We start from the raw sequence: 22,144 nt of genomic DNA, 5'->3' as shown, positions 1-22,144 counted from the left end.
TAACATATAAAAGGGGATTTTTTGGAACTTTTTCGTTCTTCAACTGGTTCTATTTGAATTTTATATTATAATGAACCTAAAAATATAAAACTAAGCAATCAGGGACTTGAGTGAATGAAAATTTAAACTGGAGTATTTCTGGTATTTTTTCGTTCTTTAACTGGTACTTTTTGAATTTTCTAAAATATTGAATATATAAACATAAAATTAAACACGCAGTATCCTAATTGAACGAAAATTTATCTCGCTTACGTCCATTTTGAAAAAAGCGCTCGATATCAATCGAAATCTCTATAGGCCATAATTGACCCTGCCCCCTTCAATAATTGATTTTAACGTTTTTAACGTACTTAATAATACCATAATAAAACAATTTTTGGAACGAAAATATGTAATGCAAATATGTATATGAAATCTTCTTGAGAAAATGACTTAAACGCACATAAATGGATTTCAAATGTCGATGTCGACGAAAAAAACATTTTTACGAACAGAAACCTATATTTATGAAAAATAAAGTTATGAGGATCGGTCCGCCAATATAACCCTCTTACAAAAAATAAGTTAGTAGCTAATACATCATTCCAAAAGTTATCATTATGATAGAATTATGGTAGAATTAAAAAAAAAATACTTTAAATTATATATATTATTGATCCAATTCCACATTTAAGTCCCTAATCCGAAAATCACGGTGACGTTCTTATTAATCTAATGATCTTATTAATCTAATGATCGGACCACTTCCGAAATTTGCTTTTTTACAACATATGATTTGCCGAATATAACTCTTACTTCTTACTTATTTTAATCATAAATTACCGCTAAAATAGGAATAGTCTGCCTTTAGAGTTGCGAGTTTTCATACATTCTAATAATGTTTTCAAAGTGAAACTTTTGGAATATTTTTCAATCTCTTTGTGATCCCTTTAAATGATGTTGTTCTGGAAGAACTTTAACATCCATGTAAACATTTTGGGTAATAAATTGGGGGACTACCAATGAGGGGAGCGGAACCTCCCATATGAATTAAATACAAAAATTCGTTTATCTGGGAAACTAATACAACTAAATTCTTCAAATTTTGCACGAACAACTTTAATATTCATCTGAACATTTTGGAGGGCTTGAGCTCCCATATGAATTAAATAGAAAAATTCGTATATCTGAGAAACTATTAGAGCTAGAATCTTCAAATTTTACTGAAGAACATTTAGAGAATAACGGGCGGACTTTCAATGGGGGGCTTGGCACTTCCCATATGAATTAAATACAAAATTTTGTATATCTGGGAAACTATTAGATTATTCAAATTTTTCATAGATTAAATTAAAATCTTAATTAACGTTCGGAATAATTGGCGAAATTGCAATAATTTGCGTGGAATCTCCCATATGTAACAAATTGTATATCTGGAAAACCATTGTAGTTAGAATCACCAAAATCGTTAAGTGGGTTTCTTATTTATATTGCTTTTAGGGTAGCACAGCACACTGGGTATAGCTAGTAAATAAACAAATAAAATATCTTTGTTTTTACGTTTTATATGGAGGATAGGGTTAAATATCGGCAGATCCTCGTAAAACTTGGAGAAAGGATTTGTTTTTAATTTTTAAGAATTTTTTATTCATCCCTGCATAATTTCTCACACAACTTTTGAGCTTGATCTGTTTTGTTGTTATAAACAATATATTTGCTTCCAAAATCCCACTTTCTGATCTCTCGGATTCCGTTTTTATTTAAAATCGTTGAAAAATTAAAAACTAAACGTAGTTGAAAACTTAGCCGGCTAACAGTCGATTTTAAGTCGCCGCCGACATATTTAGTGTCAGTCGCCGCCGCCGTTAATATTTGTCGGCGCAGGGCTCTGAGTAGTAGCGGTATGTGTAATTTCATAATAAAAAGAAGAAATTTATAATTATGTGGAAAACGTTTCAAAAAATAAGCAATATCAATCGTGTTGTAAATAAAACAAACTACCTTCATATAAATCAGTTCAAACCAAGAAATTTATCAACAGTTCTCGGTAGGAAACAGGTAAGATTTGTTGAATTTCCTTGTCCAATCGCAAAGAATAAAATTGATATTTATAACAACACTCTTTTCAGCTGAAAAGATTTGAAGATGAATATAAAGCAGTTGTAAGTTTGTTATCCAGATCTCTTGGTATAAGTCCACAAGTAGTTCGTCAATTTCATTTGGACCTATATTCTAATTCGTCAAAGCATAGCGATGATGCCGGCAAAAATACTGAAAAGAAAGAGGGCGCCAGTAGTAGTGGTGGTAAAGCTGGTTCGGAACCAGGTTCATCGGGAGGACCTAATGGCAATAAAAATGATAATGATGACAAAATAAAATCAGTTTTAACAAAGACAATCATGTGGATGTTTACTATTTACATGTTTGTAGCATTTATTTCTTTGCTAATGACTCCACGTTCGGAAAGGCCAGAGGTTTGTATATGAACACCAAAATATTTAAAATTTATAATAATTTTTGATGACTTGTTTTAGGGATCAACACGTTACGTTTCATGGAATGAATTCGTACACCACATGCTGTCTACGGGTGAAGTTAAAGAGCTTATTATACGACCCGACATGGAAATGATTACTATAATACTACACGATGGAGCTATTGTTAAAGGAAGAAAAGTCTCGTCTACAATATTCCATATGGCTGTGGCTGACGTTTCTAAGTTTGAGGAAAAACTTCGAGATGTTGAGAAACGTCTAGGAATCAATGATGGTATTTAAATGATACTGCTATCAACGGTTTATAGATTAAAATGTACGGGTTTAATTTTTATTAAAGGTGTTCCTGTGACGTACGATCGTCAGACTGATGTGACTGCTAGGATTTTATTACTTTTGCTCTTCTTTGCCGTACTCATGGCCGTTTCGTCACGCATGAAAGGAATGAAGAGCCCCCTTAGCATGGATTCATTTGTATGTAGTTTATTGTTAAACCAAAATTTAAGTAATACAAAAACATTTTAATATTTAGAGCCAAATGGGACGTGCTAAATTTACTTTAGTCGATCCTTTCGAGGGAGGTCGCGGTGTACTTTTCAAAGACGTTGCCGGCTTACAAGAAGCTAAGCAGGAAGTTAAAGAATTTGTAGACTATTTAAAAGATCCTGCAAAATATCAACGTCTTGGAGCAAAAGTTCCTAAGGGAGCTTTGCTTTTGGGTCCTCCAGGTTGTGGCAAAACCTTGTTAGCCAAAGCTGTATCTACTGAGGCTCAAGTGCCATTTTTGAGTATGAATGGTTCAGAGTTTATAGAAATGATAGGTGGCTTAGGAGCAGCTCGTGTACGCGATCTTTTCAAGGAAGGAAAAAAACGTGCACCATGTATTATTTACATTGACGAAATCGATGCAATTGGTCGACAGCGTTCGGGCAACGAGAGTTTCAATCAAGGCAGTTCCGGTGAATCCGAGCAAACACTTAATCAGCTTTTGGTTGAAATGGATGGCATGGCGTCAAAGGAAGGAGTTTTAATGTTGGCGAGTACAAATCGGGCTGATGTTTTAGATAAGGTAAACGATATTATTGTATATTTCAAGAATAATCTTAAAAAAATACTTTAAATTTTACACTTTAAGGCCTTATTACGTCCAGGACGTTTTGATCGTCACATACTCATAGATTTGCCTAATCTTGGTGAGCGCAAAGAAATTTTCGAAAAACATTTGTCATCTATACAGCTTGATGCTGAGCCGCATACATATTCACAGCGTCTGGCTCGATTAACACCTGGATTCTCTGGAGCTGATATTGCGAATGTGTGTAATGAGGCTGCATTGCATGCAGCTCGTAATAGCCAAAGCAAAGTTAAAACGGAAAATTTAGAATATGCAGTTGAACGTTTGGTAGGCGGTACAGAGAAGCGTTCTCATGCATTGTCGCCAGTTGAACGTAAAGTCATTGCTTATCATGAATCCGGACATGCGCTTGTCGGCTGGCTATTGCCAAACAGTGATGTGTTGTTGAAAGTTACTATAGTTCCACGTACAAGTTTAGCTTTGGGTTTTGCTCAATACACACCCAGTGAACAGCAACTTTACTCCAAAGAAGAATTGTTTGATAAAATGTGCATGGCCTTAGGTGGTCGGGCAGCTGAAAATTTAATTTTTAATAGTATAACTACTGGAGCTCAAAATGATTTGGAAAAAGTTACCAAAATTGCATATTCTCAAGTATGTTTTTTTGGAGTTACATAAACTATATTAGCTAAGCATTGACATAATTTTTCTTTAGATAAAAAAATTTGGTATGAACGATAAACTTGGACCAATTTACATAAGAGATGCTGAAGAAACTGGTGGTTACGACAAGCCCTTCTCTAAGGCACTAGATACAATGATAGATCACGAAGCAAGAAATCTTATAGCGACAGCATATCAAAAAACTGAACAGATATTGAAGGATAATCGCGATAAGTTAGAAAAGGTAAAGTGTCATCAATAATTTTATATTAAACGAATGTTACTAAAGTACTAATGAACCTTTTAATCTATTTTTAAGCTGGCTGAGGCTCTTCTGGAAAAAGAAACGCTTAACTATGAAGAAGTTGTTAATCTTATTGGACCACCGCCCTTCGATGTTTCAAAGCGTACTATAGAACCAGTAGAATTCGAGCAAACACTTAAAAACCTAAGCGAAGATGTGAAATAAGACAATACGTTTCATTGTTATTTTATAATAAAAGTGTTTTTGTTTGTAAATATAAACGTTTTCATATTCATTTTGAAATAAAAATAAGTGAAAACTATTAGATAATGTCCGTAGGTCAAAAGTAACCAATAAAAAACCAAAATAATAGCTGCTGTCATGGAATTAACATATTTGCAAGAATATGTGAAAATCTGATTTTTGAATTTTTTTTCTACAATATATTTTTAAGACCATCTTTATATAAAAAGAATTTAAAAATTATTCACAAATTTATGTCAGATAGAGCCTTTTTTCTACAAAAAATTTTTTATAACTTTCAGATAGAGAGTTTTTCTATCAATAAATATTATATTTTTTGCAATATAATGAAGTAATAGAAACCATATTGTTGAAAAAGCAACAGATTATAAGGTTTTGGTCAAAATCAATGTTATATGGTTAAACACGACAATATTGAATATAGTCCCTCGATATGTATATATAAAAAATTTATTGACAGAAGTAAAACAAGTAATAAGTCTCATGATAAAAATTTAACATTTAAAATCTAGTCACTATCACGAACATGATGGAGAGGGCCTTAATGATATAAAGAATGTTGAGTTGGTTAGGTATAAATTCTGAGACTATATATATTTGTTGTATATCGTTAATTTGTAAATTGTCTGAAATTGTGTTAAAAAAAATAATTTTATTCTGGGTTATTGGTTCATAATATGACTTATTTTCATCGTGATACAATTTTACAGAAGCCTGTTTTATGTACATGTAAAATATGTATGTAAGTATGGCGGATGTCAGGCCATATTTCACCCTAACAGCCATATGTAAATCCTTAAAGAAAACTACTTTACGATCATAACTGGCTTAAAAATATCAGTAAAGCGATGAAATTCGATATAAACAAGATTTATAGGATTCAAAATCTGTCTATATAATTTGTTTAAGATTTGTTCATAATTGACCATACCCCATATACAGAAAATTAGTTTATAGTCAACAAATCTTTCAAAATTTAAGAAAGCATGATAACATTCCATGAAAATTAATTGTTTTCGAAATTATTCACTCTTAAATTATAGATTTCAGTCTGTAATTGACCCAATCCCTTATTCAAGATCCTATTCTGATAATCACCCAGACATATTTTATATTAAAAGAAATTTTAAAAGTGCTATTACCGTTACAGATAAACTAATGTTATCGCTAAAATACCTTTTCAGCTGAAGCATAACATAAATACCATTACCGAAATAAACAAAAATACTGCTAAAATAACATCAACGTTACTTTATAATTATTTTAAAATAAAGCCATTACTACTCTTTCAGCTCAACCGTCACCGCTAAAAAACCGTTAGCGAAATAAACCTAAATAACGTTGATTTTGAGTTATGCCATTCTTGTAGTACGCCGATTTTGGTTTACAAAACCGGCCTATATCTAGCGCTGTGTCAGTCATTTGAACTATGTCGTATTCCGTAACAAGCCCACAATGTTTTGTTTTTAATGAAAAAATAAATAGCTAAATCTAGATACATATTTAATAACTATTTTATTTTTATTTTTTTCATTTAGCATAACAGTGAAAAAACGACCCGCTCTTATTGTGTTTACGTATTAACGAATACAAAATAATTGCATTTGTATTTTATTCGTGTCACCCTGTCATAATTCTTTCCATTCAATATCAGTTGCTGAACCACCTCATCATTTATTATTGTATTCGCGCCTTTTTCTTTGTGACATTTGTTTTTCTTTTTTAAGGGAGGCGAAATAAAAAAAATTTTCTGTGTTATTCCAAAGAATCGTCTTAATTTGAGGCCAATTTTGGTCGTGTAAATTGTGAAATAATTTAAAGCTAATTTGTCGGCAAAAAAAGAATTGACAAATTATTGGATCTTCAATGTATTAATCCAAGTGAAAATTGACTAAAAAACAAAAAGTGTTAAATTTTCTTTAAGATATAGTATTGAAACAGACCAACTAATCACTATGACCCAATCTCGAGAAGATGGTAACGATCCCATACGATCAAAGTATGAAGATTTGTGTCGTGAACTTAATATGGACAGGGAGACAGAGGAGTTGTCATGGAAGAAATATATTGAAATTTCCAAAATATATTCCCTAGAGGTAGGTGCAGTTTTTGGTTTTGTGTATACGCAGAAACGCACAATTGTATTTATTCCTTTATTGGAAGCCATAAATTTACAATATAAATATTTTAATATTAATTACGCATTATGGTGTCATTTTTTACTTCTCCTGGACCTCAAAGGGAGATCATTTACATTGGTTTTGTTGTGCATTGTATGCGGCCTGTAGAATATCCTATACGCCCACTGTAGGAGGTGGCTCCAATGACGTGGTGTTGGGCAATTGTATATCAGTTATTAAACTTTTGCGTAGTTGTAACATAGGGTATGTACCCGGTGTATAAGTATTTCCTATAAATGAATAAATGTAAATAAGCATATCTAACTAATTATTTTAGTATACATGAGTTTACATCAAAGATGAGAAAGTGGCATGACATGGCGAAATTGCCGGAGTCATTCCTAAATCAAATTAATAAAATGGAGCGTAGCTATAACATCACATCTAATGTATTCATGCGTTACAGCGACATATTTGAGCAGCTTTTTATGCCCCCACCAAATGAGAAGAAAAATTGCAAATTCAGGTATGAAACAAGTTGTCACTGAAACTTAAATTTTTAAATAAATATTTATCTATGTTAAAATCTTATACTTGCATTTAGATCAGCCAAGTGTCCATATGGAAAACTTTTTGAAATTTGCTGGTGTTTATATCTTTGTGCTAAAAACGAAAATCCCGTTAGTCAAGTAACAGACATAGTAATGTCCTTCCACCTTCTTATTTGTTGCATAGATTTGATTTACAAAAATGTCTTGGCTGAAAATCCAGATCTCATTAACACCAAATTTGTGGGCACTCCTCCAAAATGGGGAAAGCCAGACTTTGATGCCAGGATTCTAAAGGACTATTGTATTATAGAACCATTATGTAATATGTCTAATGCATCGCCACATGACGCTAAAAATATGAAGGACACTTTTAAACGTATTATTAAAAAGTTTTTAGACACTAATGTAAGTCATTCAGTTTTTTTGCTCAGATTTTATGTAACACCTTATTCAACTAATGTTTTTCTGTAGACATTATACGGTAGTGAAGAAACACTGGTGTCAAATAAAAATTTCGAACGGAATTTAAGATCTCTTAAGGGAGCCTATGAACAGTACGTATTGAATATGGCCGAATTGGATGAGAGAATTTTATTAGACTATCGTAAGATCAATAACAACAGTTCACGTAAGTATACTATTTTACATTATAAAAAACAGAATTTTATTGTATATATATTATATATATTTATAGTACGAACAAATGCATTGAAAAATGTATTCACTATTGAAACATTTCTTCAGAGCAAAAAATTTAAGATAGATAGATAGATAGATAGATAGATAGATAGATAGATAGATAGATAGATAGATAGATAGATAGATAGATAGATAGATAGATAGATAGATAGATAGATAGATAGATAGATAGATAGATAGCTAGATAGATAGATAGATAGATAGATAGATAGATAGATAGATAGATAGATAGATAGATAGATAGATAGATAGATAGATAGATAGATAGATAGATAGATAGATAGATAGATAGATAGAAGTGGAAGTGATGTTATTCCGGAAATAACATTCCTAACTAACACTGATTGGAAAATTCTTAGGAATTACGTCCAGGAAACTGAGTTTCTGAAAATGGAAAAAAATACATTCAGTGAACAATTTTTTTTTTTCATGAATTGGAGCGCACAACAGGCCCGATAGCGGCCTAGGTGTATTTCTTCGGATTTGATGTAGTACACATCCTCCTATCAACCTAACCTAGATAGATAGATAGATAGATAGATAGATAGATAGATAGATAGATAGATAGATAGATAGATAGATAGATAGATAGATAGATAGATAGATAGATAGATAGATAGATAAATATAGTATAGATGGAATGAAGAACAAAAACAATTAAGAGAAGTGGCATTATATCTGTTCCAGCAATCGTTAGTTTTGCAGATTTTAGTCAGAAGTAATTAGAAAAGCAGCAAAATACATTGAATACATTTTAGTACAGGGACGACTTATTTTACTTGTAACCCATACGAGTACGGGAACAGACTTAATATAAATTTATTCCAAAATCTTTTTAGTGTAAATGACAATGACAATTTAGGGTCTCATTTTATAAAACGAAACGACAAACGTTCAAAAAAATTTGTATGGAAAAAATTCAAATTTTCAAAAATTTCCCAGTATTCTTCATACAAATTTTTTACGTTAACGAAAGTTTCGTTTTATAAAATGAGGGGGTTAAATAACAATTTTTGAAAATAAAATACCGACAGTTTTCAATAAAAATTTCAATTTTTTGTTTGTGTGGTTGTTACGCACTTTTGCATTTTAGTTGACGATCTTTAAAAAAAACTATAAATGTTAAGCGTTTAAAGAAAAGTTATTGGAAAATGTTTAAATTAAAATTTCCCAGTTTTTTCTTATATGTTTCTTTTGTTTCTGCTTAGAATTTTTGCTCATAGAGGCGCTGCTAGATTGGATGTTGTCTACACTTTTTTTAGTACAGACTAGATCCATTGCAAAGAATTTTAATATTTTTAAAAAGTGGAAATATTTTTTCTATATACATATTAAAATCTCATTTTCTTATTTCTTTTTACTTTAGACGATTCATCTGGTTTAAAAATCGATATGCATCCGGTAAGTTTACATAGATATTTAAATAAAAAAGGATTCTGTACTAAAGTACATATATTTTTAGGACATTAAATCGTTAATGCCAAATACTCCATATACACGCAAAGAAAGTTTGCCTAGCAAAGATGGCGTTTTCGATCCAGTCGCGAATGCTACAAATAATGTTAAGAAATTGCGTGAAATTTCCACTATCACTGAACCATCTGAATTCATAAGGTAATTGTGTGATATGATAAAATTAAACAAAAAACTTTCAACGATAATTTTTTCTGATTTTATTAGAAATTCTACTGGAGAAGATGTTATAAAAAGAATTGAAGAGAAATTAATTTTCATGTCCAAGTTGTTCTATAATAAATTTCCCAATAAAGAAGAATCGGTAAATAAATTCCAATTGGCGAAATCATTGTATTATTATCTGCTGGATAAGATTTTAAATTTTGAAATAAGAATAAAACCAATCGATCTCAAGAGTCTATTTCAAAAGGATAGTTTCAATACGACTTTAATTGCATGCAGCGTTGAGATTGTGCTCGATGCTTACGATTCTCCACTCAAATTTCCATGGATCTTAGATTGCTTCAGTATTAATGCCTTTGAATTTTACAAACTAATCGAAATTATTGTGCGTAGCCATGATGGAGTTCTCAACAGAGAATTAATTAAACATTTGAATTTAATTGAGGAAACTTGCTTAGAATCATTGGCTTGGCAAAAATGTTCGCCTTTATGGGAACTAATCAAAAAAGAGCCCACACCCTTGCCAACGTGGTCCGAAGTCAAAGTTGGAAATATTGATAGCAGTGAGCCGCAATGTAAGTGCTATAACATTCAATATTTATTACATTTATTAATTATTTGTATTTCCAAAAATGTTTAGTGCAATCACCCATGAATTCTGCCTACGATACATTTAGTACATCTACAACGACTGTAAGTGATTCTGTGCGTCGGGATCTCTTTAATACTTCAAAAGGTAATTGAAATTTAAACAAAGTTTAGGAAACAATTTACTATATGCTGCTTTTATCATATTTTAGAAACCATACACAGTCTGGATAAACCCAATAATGATAATCAAAAACAAATTAATGCTAATAAACGATCAATACCACTGAAACTTTTCTTAAGAAAGGTATAGTTTAAAGTTTATTATTATATTTTTTGAAGGAAATTATTCGTATTTGAGAGAAAAGTTTAAAATACATCTTGTTTCAGTTTTATAAACTATCTTGGTTGCGCATTAAGGAGTTGTGCAAAGAACTTGAACTAGGCGATGAGATGATTTCAAAAATATGGACCCTTTTTGAGTATTCAATAACTCAAAAAACTGAATTAATGCAAGACAGACATCTTGACCAAATTTTCATGTGTGCAATATATCTTTATATTAAAGTAAGTCTCACAGAATTACAATAATATTTCCTAAGTTGAATTAATTTTTATAATTTTGTCCAGGTTGGAGAAGTCAATGGCAAATTATTCAGAGACATCATGAAATTTTACAGAAAACAACCACAAGCTACAAGTAGCATATATAGAGAAGTTTTCATAAAAGTTCTCGATTCTGGCGAGAAAAGTAAGATTAGAATATTAATATTATTTTATATCACCTTACAAGAATTTTATTTCTTCTTTTTCGTAGAATTGGGAGATATAATACAATTTTACAATGAAATTTACATGCAAAAGATGACTCCATATGCATGGAATTTTAGCAGAAAGCAAGATAAACCAGTAAGTATATTATTGAATATATAGAAATCGAATCGAAATTTTAGCATTGCATATGGGGAACCTTAAGTATTAAAATTTCAGTACGATTTAAAACATTGCTCGGTGAAGTCGACCATATCACGCATATGTAATTGTTTTTGTTTACATGAAATATTCGAAACTACATTTTTAAATAAATTTAACAATTTCTTACATCTTTAGGAACGAGAGTTATTGCTGTCGCCTCATCCACCAGAAAAACAAAATTTTCCAAGACAAATATCGAATAATCACTCGCTGTTTGTTCATTCCATTGAGAAGAAAGAACTTGACAAATATACAGCATCTCCAAATCAATTGACGTTTCAATTTAGTCGCAGTCCGGGCAAGGTAACTTCTAATATTTTCCTCAGTTCAATTTTATTTAACATTTAAAATTATTTTGCAGGAGCTTGAAAAGATGAGTGCAATAACTAGTAAGGGAAAGCGTGCATTCACGTTAATAGAATTATCGGACGTTGATAGAAAGAGAGCCAGAGGTTCTGGAAATCAAGCTCTATTGAAGATAATGAAAGATAGACAAGAAGAACGTAATTAGTTGGTACATGTACAAAACTTTGTATTTTAGTATATTTAATGACATAATGATTATTATCCCTTTAGTAGTAATAAAATCTCATATTTAAGGCGAAGAGCATTGAAATGAAATTTGTACATATTTGGGAGCTCATTTTCGCTAATTAAAATCAATAATATTTCATAAAAATAACATGAGATTTATTTATATGGTCGTTGAGAATTGTTTGCACTCATAATTTATAGTTTTCATTATTATTTTATTTTAATAAGAAGTAAGAACGTTTTTTACTACATTATTTTAATATTATTTAATTAACTGTCGTATACAAATTATTTGAATTAACAATAGTTGTTTTTACAATAATTTCTTAGAATGAATTACATACATATAATAATTTTTTATATGCATATATATTGTATAAACATAATATATTGTCTATTATTTATTTTAAAACGATAAATACGTAAGTATTTCACAAAAAAGCTCAGAATAATCCTGTTTTATTGTCCAATTTTTTTATAAAGAAATTTACAATAATATTTGTTGTTGATTAAAAATGGATATGGAATTAACTTTTTAAACACGATAACTGATCCGAAAAGAATTGCGGTTTTTTAAAAACCTACCGTTTTTTAATTATTTCGTTTAAGTAGACTAACAATTATAACAACTCTATCTAGATTTATATAACAAAACATTGTTTATATTTTAGATATACATATTTTTAATTGATTTAAATCGCTAAACACCATTAAAATGGCAAAAAAAGTTCATGATTTGAATGGGACTTGACAAAATTAAACCGGATGCTAATATGATGCTTATCTAAATTTAATTTGTATTTATCAACTATTCCAGAAAACATTAGTTTAGTTTTGAGATTAACAACAAAAAATATATATCACATCAAAAATAATTACCCCTATTCTGCATTTGGATCGAAAAAAGGTATTCCAACAAATAAGATAAAGCAGCAAGGCCGAAACATTGTTCTCTGCTTTCATTGAATGATGGGCAATAGCCAGAGAAGGTGAGATATTGTTTCCTCTTCTTCCTCATTATTACAACTTCTACAGTAGTCATTATATTCGAGACCCATTCTTCTGGCATGATTGCCAATAGTGTCCTGTGTGACTGTCCTGTTATGACTGATACCATCATTCTTATCTGTTCCCTGCGAAAGCTTAATATTAAGCTTGACCAGGGACCATATAGAGGCCAAATAGACCTCTAATTGAGACAGGTGGTTTCACTGAACCTGAAATCTGATTTGAGCCATTTCATATAGTTCAGTCTGAATCAGTAGCTTACAGTTAGTAAGAGAGATACCAGTAAATACGTCATTTCATCTTCCCCTCTCATCGCACCATTTCTGGCAAGTTCGTCAGCTATACAGTTTCCCTGACAATTACTATGTCCAGGGACCCATATTAGCGTTAACCTAGAATGTCTCGCTATCTCATTCAAAGATACCCGGCATTCTTCGGTTAACCTAGATGTCGTAAAGACACCCGCTAGATTTTTAATCACAGCTTTGCTGTCCGTATATATACATACGTATATCACCCGATATTTGATAATACCTCAGCCAGTTTGCGACTCGTTTAATAGAAGATATCTCTGCCTGTAAAATACTACAATAATTATTAGGTAGCCTAAAATTATTAAGAGGATTTGATTCCAAATCTTTCAATGTAAAAGCCACCACCCACTCTTCCACTCCTCTTGGAGCCATCAGTGAAAACATTCGTCAGTTGAATGTGACTCGTGGGCTGAATTCCTATTGGGAACTCGGGTGTGAATGCGTTTGTCGAAGAAAGGTTTCGCAACGCAATAGTCTACATTTAGATGCAAGGATTCGAAGTGTTTAATTATTCGTGAGTGCCCTATACCTCTACTACCGGACCACGAACCACACGCGTTTAGTCTGATTGCTGAATTAAGGGCTAGTTGAATCGCCATCAGGTCAGCTGGTAACCAATTCATTATGGTTAGCAGAGCCTTCGTAGGCGTCGTCCTCATTGCTCCCGCGATTAGGATTGCAATATTTCGATGGCTGCACAATGAGAAGCGATTTCTAATGCCTGCCACCATACAATAACACCATAAAATAATATGGGCTTAACAACTTTGAAGATCCAGTTGATACCTTTAGGGTTGACACCCCAGTTTGAACCAACTGCCCTCTTGCAGGTGTAAATAGCTATATTAGCCATATTTATCCTGTTTTGGATATTCATATTCCAGGATAGTTTACTGTCAAGAATTACTCCAAGGTATTTCGCATGATCAGTGAGATTGAGCATTATTCCATTTAACTTTGGAGGCATGAAATTTTCATTCATATACTTCCTTGAAAAAGAACAAGTTCAATTTTCAGTGGATTTACACTGAGGCCACAGGAAACACTCCACTTGCTAAGCAAGTTAAGAGCAGATTCCATGCAGTTTGATATAGTATCTACAAATTTACCAGATACCACTACCGCGACATCATCAGCATAAGCGACAGTCTTAATTCACTTTTTATCTAGTTCATTTAGTAAGGAGTTCATAGCCACATTCCTGAGTAGGTGAGATAGGACTCCCCCTGTGGTGTGCCACGACAGGCAAGTCTTGAAACATTGACTCCGCCTATCGTTGCACTTATGACCCTATTACTCAAAAGTATTTTAATAAGATGCTGAGTTTGCTGATCAACCCCTAGTCCATCAAGTGCGTCTATAATGGCATAGGGTTAGACATTGTTAAAGGCACCTTCAATGTCCAGGAAGGCAACAAGAGAGTACATCAATGACTCTTTGAAGAGTCTTGAGAAGAAAAGACGCGAGACTAATTGGTCTGTAGTCCTTTGGTTTGGTATGTGATGTCTTTCCCCCTTTAGGAATTAAGACCACATTATATCTCATCCACATATGAGGGATGTATAGCATCCTAAGGCATGCTTTGTAGATCAATAGCAGCCATGGGGTGACGAAGATCGTTCTTTTGAAGATCCGCAGGCATAATACCATCCGGACCCGGAGATTTGTATGGGTCGAGACTGTTAAGCGCCCATTGGATTCTCTCTCTATAAATGACTATAGAGCAAGTATCAGACGCTAAATGAACCGGGGCTGCCGTCTCCTCATTAAGAGATTGACAACCCGGGAAATGAGTGTCCAGATGAACTTCCAAGGATTCTCTGCAGGACACAGGGCTTTTGAATATAGCTCGGGACAACATATGAGGTAGATAGCATTTTGCGAAGTCAATTGGTCTCGGAAGAACCTTCAACGTTCGTGCAGAAGTTCCTCCACGCTTCGCATTTCTAGTCAAATTTTTAAAACGATTCACTGAGGTCTTATAGGGTATCCAGTTATTGGTCATTTTTGCCTCATTCAACAGTTTACGACATACTTTCCTAGCGTTTGCTATTTCTGTGTTCCACCATGAGGGTTTGGATTTTCCTCTCTTGATGGAAGGTTTACAGGCAGTTGTGGTCGCCATACGGAAAGCATCCGTTAGGGTGTGAACTGCTGCATTAATGTCCTCAGTAATTTCTAGAGTAGGGAGAGAAATTAGAGACGAGGAAAGCAGGTTATGTTGAACTTCCCAGTTCTTCTTCCTTCTATAAAGTCTATATATCGATGGCCTGACAAAGAACAGTCATTAGATACGGTCCAATGCGTGATACATTCGCGGTGCTTAGCGCTCACGAGCGTAATGTCTAGTACCTCTCTTCTGTTAGATACAATGAAATGAACCCCTATTTACTACTTCCAAATTTCTACTAATAGTGAAATTGAAAAGTTGCTCAACTCTTGTGTTGGTGTCGCTGCTACCCCAAATACTGTGGTGCGAGTTAGCGTCAGCACATATGACGACAGGGATATTGTGCATATTCGCCTTATCTACCAATCTACGGACATTGTTATTGGAAGGACATATAGCTAGAAACCAGCCATGTAGTAGAGCCGCCATGTTCTAGTGCGGTTGCGACCGTATCTTCATCACTGAAATCAGATAAGATGAAGATGTGAAGAGAGCTTTTGGCCAGAATACAGGACCTTACTTTACCTGAACTTTTAACATACAGGAGGATCAATGCAGTTGATGCTTCTTTAGAGTAGTGTAGATTGATTTGAGTCAATCTCACCATCTCCTGGGGTAACAACATCGGTCGGTCGTCATCGTCGACCTCCTCATCTTTTCGAGTAGAGAGTGTGCTCATCAATTCAGATACTGACTGAGCATCATCTCTTTCGGAGGAATCAGAGGTGGTGTTGCTAACCGTGCCTTCTATTCACTGCACGGTTACCTCGTCATCCACCTTCACCTTCGGAGAGGGATCGCCCTTGGAATCGCTACGATAAACGTGCAGGAAGATCGTTCCGAAGCCGTAATAGACCTTCCCCCTTGTTTCTCGCATCACATGTCTTGAAGGTCCATCAGCCTCTGAAACCCTTACAACTTTCCAGTCATTTGTTTGAAGCTGTGGGTTACAGCACTTTAGAACGGTATTTTGGCGATGGATCGAGGCCTGTGTGGTATCTCCTCAGAATTCACCACATCAAGCTTAGATCCATCCCATACATCACCCAATATTGAAATGGAAGACTTGAGCAGCAACGCTGAGCGTTCGCCTGTACATGTCATTAATTTAACGTGACCCTGGAGCCATCTAGCGTCAACGCATTGGGGAGGAGTGCCTGGGTTTTTTTGAGAGCTTGCCAGAACACTCCCATAAGTTTTTGCTTCACCACATCCCAGTTAGACTGAGATATCGATCCGTCAACGTCGCTTCGGTCAATGACGTCTCGAACGAAGCTATCTTTGGCAACCTCACTGAAAGAGCGCGCCATTGACTTCTGCACCTGTTTTGGACGTTTCGCCCCTAACTAAACACGAAATAGTATTTCCCATTCGAATTCAAATGCAGAATATGGGCGAATAAACATTTGTGAAAATAAATAAAACTAGTATGTATGTATATGAAAGAGTTTAGAACGGAGCATATTTTTTAGGTGCTCAGTTCAAAACACCGACTTTCCGACATATTATTTTGACTTTATTTGCATAAATGGTTATGTGACAACTTTATTTATCGACTTTGTTAGGACAAAAGAATTGACTTCAACAAAAAATGTTTTGTTCTATGTTTAATTTATAGAACCAGCAAGGTTGGCAAAATTGGAACAATTATAGTTTTTTCGAACAATTCAATCATGAAAAGTACAATGGTACACCAAAACCCATTTTGTACAATTTTAAATTTATTTCCTTATTGAAATAATGTGTTCAAAGGAACTTTTACCAAAAGGAGTTCTTTTTTATGATTACTTTTTTATCCGATCGCTAAAAGGTTATATATTTTTAAAGGACTTTTAAGTGCAATGCTTAATAGACGTTTAAAGACTTTTCTATTGTCTAGTCTACAAATTAGTCTAAGGAATAAACTATGAAGTAGTCTTTGGATTAGCGTACCGACTATTCTATGGACTAGTCTATTATCTAGTCTTTAGAGCAGTCTATTGTATAGTTTGTAGACTATGAATTAGTCTTTGGACAAATATACGTTCTATTCTATAAAATAGACAGTACACTACTATAATATCTAATTTATACACTAGTTTATTGTCATGTCTTTTCTAGAGAGTAGTAGTTCATAGGAAGGCAAGTCTACTCGATGGACCAATCTATTGACTTAATGGACTTACATGTTTATTGACTAATCTAAAATGAACTGTTAATTTTCAACGTAATATGAGTCCACATTCAAAATTTTATGGAATCATTTAATATTTAAAATAATAAATTAAAAATCTTAACATATTGATGGTTATTTATCTTAATCAGCTGTTTGTTTTCATTTGTTGAAGACAAATAAAAAATAAAATTACAAAAAAATATAAAATGTATTAATTAATTTGTTGAAATATTGTAACAAAAGTATTTTTGTATCATTCAAAAAAATAATGAATAACTATTGTAATCGTGTGAACTTGGTATTAATGTCTATTGTAATTCAGAAGCCGAATTAAGTAATACCCCGTTCACATGATGCAATTATTCGTCATTCACGTTCTCATTCATCATTCAATGACATACTGAATGCCATGATTGGCCATACTACGAATTACACAAGCTGTACGTAATACCAAAGTATATTCATTTTATAACTGCCGGTCCACACTAGGAAAGTTTTTTTTGGGAAACTTTTGATTTTGCGTGAGAGAGAAAGAGAAAGAATATCATTCATCTCTCCGCGGTACGGAGTTTCCCGTACTCGGAAACTTGTTTTGTTATTCTTCTCATTCGTACAACAAGAAATCAATGCAATTAATATGTAGTTTCTGAAACAAAAGTTTTCATGTGTGGACATTAAGGAAACTTCAAAAGAGAATTAAGAAAAAGTTTCTCAACAAAAGTGTCCTAGTGTGGACCAGGTCTAAGGTAGTGTCATCGGCGAATTCAGAATACCAAGCGAATTGGTTATAATTTTTTTATATGTAGTTTGACATTGTGCCTGCACTTGAAGGCGAATTGGCTGTAAGGGAAAATTTTCAAAAACAGCTGAAAAATAAATCAAAGCGAATTTATATTAAACAAAAAATGTTTATAAATTTGAATCTATTTATTATTTATTTTGATGTTTAAACTTTTAAAAATTAAAAACACAAAAATATTCCCTAATCACACAATTTCACTTTAATCACAAAATTCACATATACAAAATTAAACCAGTTTGACATTAACAAAATGAAAAAAAGTTTGACATTTATAAAATGTAAACAAAGTTTGACATTAATTATACACCACGGCGAAAAATGAACATAATAGCAAAAAACGATCAGCTGTTCTGATAACACTACGTACGAATTACGAATGAATGAGTGCCATCTCTAATTTTTATTGGGTATTTATCATAATCAGCTGTTTGTTTTCATTGGTTTGAGACAAATAAAAGATAAAATTAAAAAAAAATGCAAATAAAAATATATAACATAATTTGTTAAAAGAATGTAACAAACGTATTTTTGTATCATACACACACACTAATATTCCAAGAAATTAGCAAATAATGAATAAAAAAACAACATGGCGATAAACTGTCAAAACCAATTACGAATGTGTCGTAGAAACGGGTTAATTGTCTATTGTCATTCAGAGCCCGAATTAAGTAATTCAACTGCTCGAACCTGGTATAATTTAACTCTTTGTGTGAACTTGGTGTAATGCTGTTTTGTATAATTTTAAAATTCCATTTGCCATCCCAGGTGCATACTGCAGTTAAATCGTTTTTAAAATCGCTAAATTTCCATCATTGATGGTGCAACTTGACAACAGTGATGGTAACAATTTTTAGGGCTTCTAGTTTAACAAAAAGTCGATTTTCCGACTTTATATTTTTGTCGACTTTTTTTACTTCTTTTAAGGGTGATGGAAACGATCAAACAAATTTACACACACAGGATTTTTTTGATTCTGTTAGTGACAAAAACTCAAACGCAGTGGTTTGATGAAAATGAAACCACTTTTGATTTTCAACTGAAATTGAAGCAGCAGAAGCATAAATTCATTTTTATTTAGTTTTTGGTGAGACAACATCATTTTTTGCTGCAAGGTAAATAAAATATGGATGAAAAATAAAATCATATTCGAATTTATTTAAAGGCACAGTACAAAATTTTACTTGAAATATACCAAGAAAAATATCAAGTTTTTTAATAAAACATATTTTCATTATTAAAAAAATAAATAATTGTTTTTTACAGCAAAAATTACATTTATATAATGGTAAAAATTTTATGTCGACAAATAACGTATACATTTTTTTCATATTTTTTTTTTATCACCATGCGGTAAAAAATGATACTACCGTCGCAAAATCTAAATAAAAATAAAATTTATGCTTCTTCTCTTCAATGATTATTGAAATAAATTACTAACACTAATAAGTTTTGACCAAATTTTGACGTATTGTCATCACCCTTTACAATGTTTATGTTGTTTAATTAGGTCTTTAACAATCCCTTTCGCCCATATGATACTATTTCCACTTTTACATTGAGACTTTTTCTCAGGAGTGAGCACGCAAGCGTGTCGTGTTTCTAGGCAAAGAAGGAAGGGAAGTAGCAGGACACGCACGAATCGTAATTTGAGGGGTTTTTTCGACATTGCTTTTCCTTCGTGTTCGTGATTTTGCTAGTTGCTTTATTTCTATTCTGCTCTCACAGCGTAAAGATCGTGTGCGACTACTTTCACACATGAATTAGTGTTGCCATTTGCAATAATTTAATTTTTTACATATTTCAATTAATTTAAAAATAATTTATTTTTTCAAATGTTATGAGTATTAAAATGTTATTATATCTTTAATAAAAAATAATTAACTATAAGAAGAACTAAAACATACAGCTAATAGTTTCAAAAATATGTATTTTAAAGTATTTTAGTATTTTTTCATAAATTTGTTTATATAAATATTTACTTAATTAATTAAAACAATATTTAATATAACAAATATTAAAGAAATAGATTTATTCATTTATAAAATATTTAAAACAATAAATTAAGAATTATAAAAAATGGCAACTTTTACATCATAATTTTAAAAAGCAGGCATGCCTTAAAAGTCTCAATGTAAACATTCAAGATTTCACGAAGGGCATTTAAAAGAAAATTGAGAAAACCTCAGGGGGAAAAAGTCTCATGTAAAAGAGGACTAAGCATTATTGAAATGATTTTTTAAGTCTTAAGGGTGATGGCAATGATCAAACAAATTTACACACACAGGATTTTTTTTGATTGTGTTACTGGTTTGATGAAAATCAAAACACTTTTGATTTTCAACTGAAATTGAAGCAGATGTAGCATACCTTGAAGAAGAAGAAGCATAAATTCATTTTTATTTAGTTTTTGGTGAGACAACATCACATTTTTTGCCGCAAGGTAAATGAAATATGGATGAAAAAAAATCATATTCGAATTTATTTGCAGACACAGTACCAAATTTTACTTGAAATATACAAAGAAAAGTTTTTTAATAAAACATTTTTTCATTAATAAAAAAATAATTTAAAGAAATGGATAATTGTTTTTTACAGCAAAAATTACATTTATAATAATGGTAAAAATTGTATGTGTAACAGTATAGACACATAACGCATAAAATTTTTTCATACATTTTATTATCACCATGCGGTAAAAAAATGATGTCGTCGTAAAATCTAAATAAAAATGAAATTTATGCTTCTTCTTCCTCAATGATTGCTGGAACAAATTACTAACACATAAACAAGTTTTGACCAAATGTTGACGTGTGGCCATGCAGCTTTAAGGTGGAAGTACACAACACGCGTTGAGGCGGCAACGCGTTTTACGCTTATCAAACTTTTCAGCTTTACAAGCTGCAAGTTACACATTACGCGTCATTTTGATCTTTCTTTTAATATTTTTTAAGACTACTACTGTTTTAAAAATCAAAATTATAAGTTTTTGTATACTTTTTAATATTTTTCTTCCATTGTTGAAGAAATTTATTTCATTTTAGTTTATTCTTATTCTACACAGTGATTTTATTCCGGAAATAACATTCCTGACTAACACTGATTGGAAGATTCTTAGGAATTACGTTCAGGAAACTGAGTTTATGAACACTGAAAAATAATTCATTCAGTTCCCTTTTTTTTTTTGTTTGTTTCATGTTAAGGAACGCACAACAGTCCCGATAGTGGCCTAGGTGTATTTCTTCGGATTTGATGTAATATACATCCTCCTATCAACCTACCTACCTACCTACCTACTTATTATACTTCTTCTTCTTCTGATGCTGTTACTCTCAGTAACATTGTCAATCATTGGAAAAGACCACCGAAACATATGTTTTTATTGTGGTCTTTACTAAAGTGTTTGGTGTAAATATATATTTTCATTCATTTTTATTATTTTCCTTAAAAATAAAACTTTTAAGTTTTTGTTTATATTTTAATATTTTTCTTTCAATGTTGGTGAAATTTATTTCATTTTAGTTTATTCTTATTCTACACGGAACAAAATACAACCCTAATAAGCTGCCGACGCGTCAAAAGTTGCTGGACTTTTCGCGGCAGACGCGTTACAAACTACAGTGTGTAACTTGTTAAATGAAAATACACTATTTCAACTTTTTTTGACAGAAGCCTATAACAAGCTGCCGCGTGCAACGCGTGTTGTGTACTTTCACCTTTAAGGTGGAGGTATACAACACGAGTTTTACGCGGCAACGCGTTAAAGCTTCTGTCAAAATAAAGTTGAAATAGTGTATTTTCATTAAACAAGATACACACTGTAGTTTGTAACGCATTTGCCGCGAAAAGTTCAACAACATTCAACTTTTG

The 22,144-nt window shown here is 32.3% G+C and overlaps 2 protein-coding genes across 2 annotated transcripts; both read left to right on the top strand.

Moving 5' to 3' along the window:
* Nucleotides 1-1,778: 1,778 nt before the first annotated feature.
* On the top strand, nt 1,779-4,828 carry LOC119611504 (paraplegin). The gene is made up of 8 exons (XM_037967103.1): nt 1,779-2,037; nt 2,109-2,453; nt 2,514-2,748; nt 2,815-2,948; nt 3,007-3,543; nt 3,610-4,203; nt 4,265-4,456; nt 4,532-4,828. The coding sequence occupies exons 1-8, from the start codon at nt 1,921-1,923 to the stop codon at nt 4,679-4,681; spliced, it is 2,304 nt and encodes a 767-aa protein (XP_037823031.1). The 5' UTR covers nt 1,779-1,920; the 3' UTR covers nt 4,682-4,828.
* Nucleotides 4,829-6,403: 1,575 nt separating this feature from the next.
* On the top strand, nt 6,404-12,215 carry LOC119611496 (retinoblastoma family protein). Its single transcript, XM_037967089.1, has 15 exons — nt 6,404-6,816; nt 6,962-7,104; nt 7,178-7,366; nt 7,445-7,796; nt 7,863-8,019; nt 9,457-9,491; nt 9,553-9,704; nt 9,771-10,303; nt 10,369-10,464; nt 10,529-10,623; nt 10,707-10,883; nt 10,947-11,067; nt 11,134-11,225; nt 11,427-11,594; nt 11,653-12,215. Exons 1-15 carry the CDS (start codon nt 6,676-6,678, stop codon nt 11,800-11,802), a joined length of 2,601 nt encoding a protein of 866 aa, XP_037823017.1. The 5' UTR covers nt 6,404-6,675; the 3' UTR covers nt 11,803-12,215.
* The last annotated feature ends 9,929 nt before the right edge of the window (nt 12,216-22,144 follow it).

The sequence above is a fragment of the Lucilia sericata genome, unplaced genomic scaffold (genome assembly GCF_015586225.1).
Source record: "Lucilia sericata isolate MDLA Ls3-8-SP2 unplaced genomic scaffold, ASM1558622v1 Contig000031F_arrow, whole genome shotgun sequence".
Lineage (NCBI taxonomy): Eukaryota > Metazoa > Arthropoda > Insecta > Diptera > Calliphoridae > Lucilia > Lucilia sericata.
The sequence above is the reverse complement of the archived record's forward strand: the minus strand, read 5'-3'. Positions and strand labels throughout refer to the sequence as shown.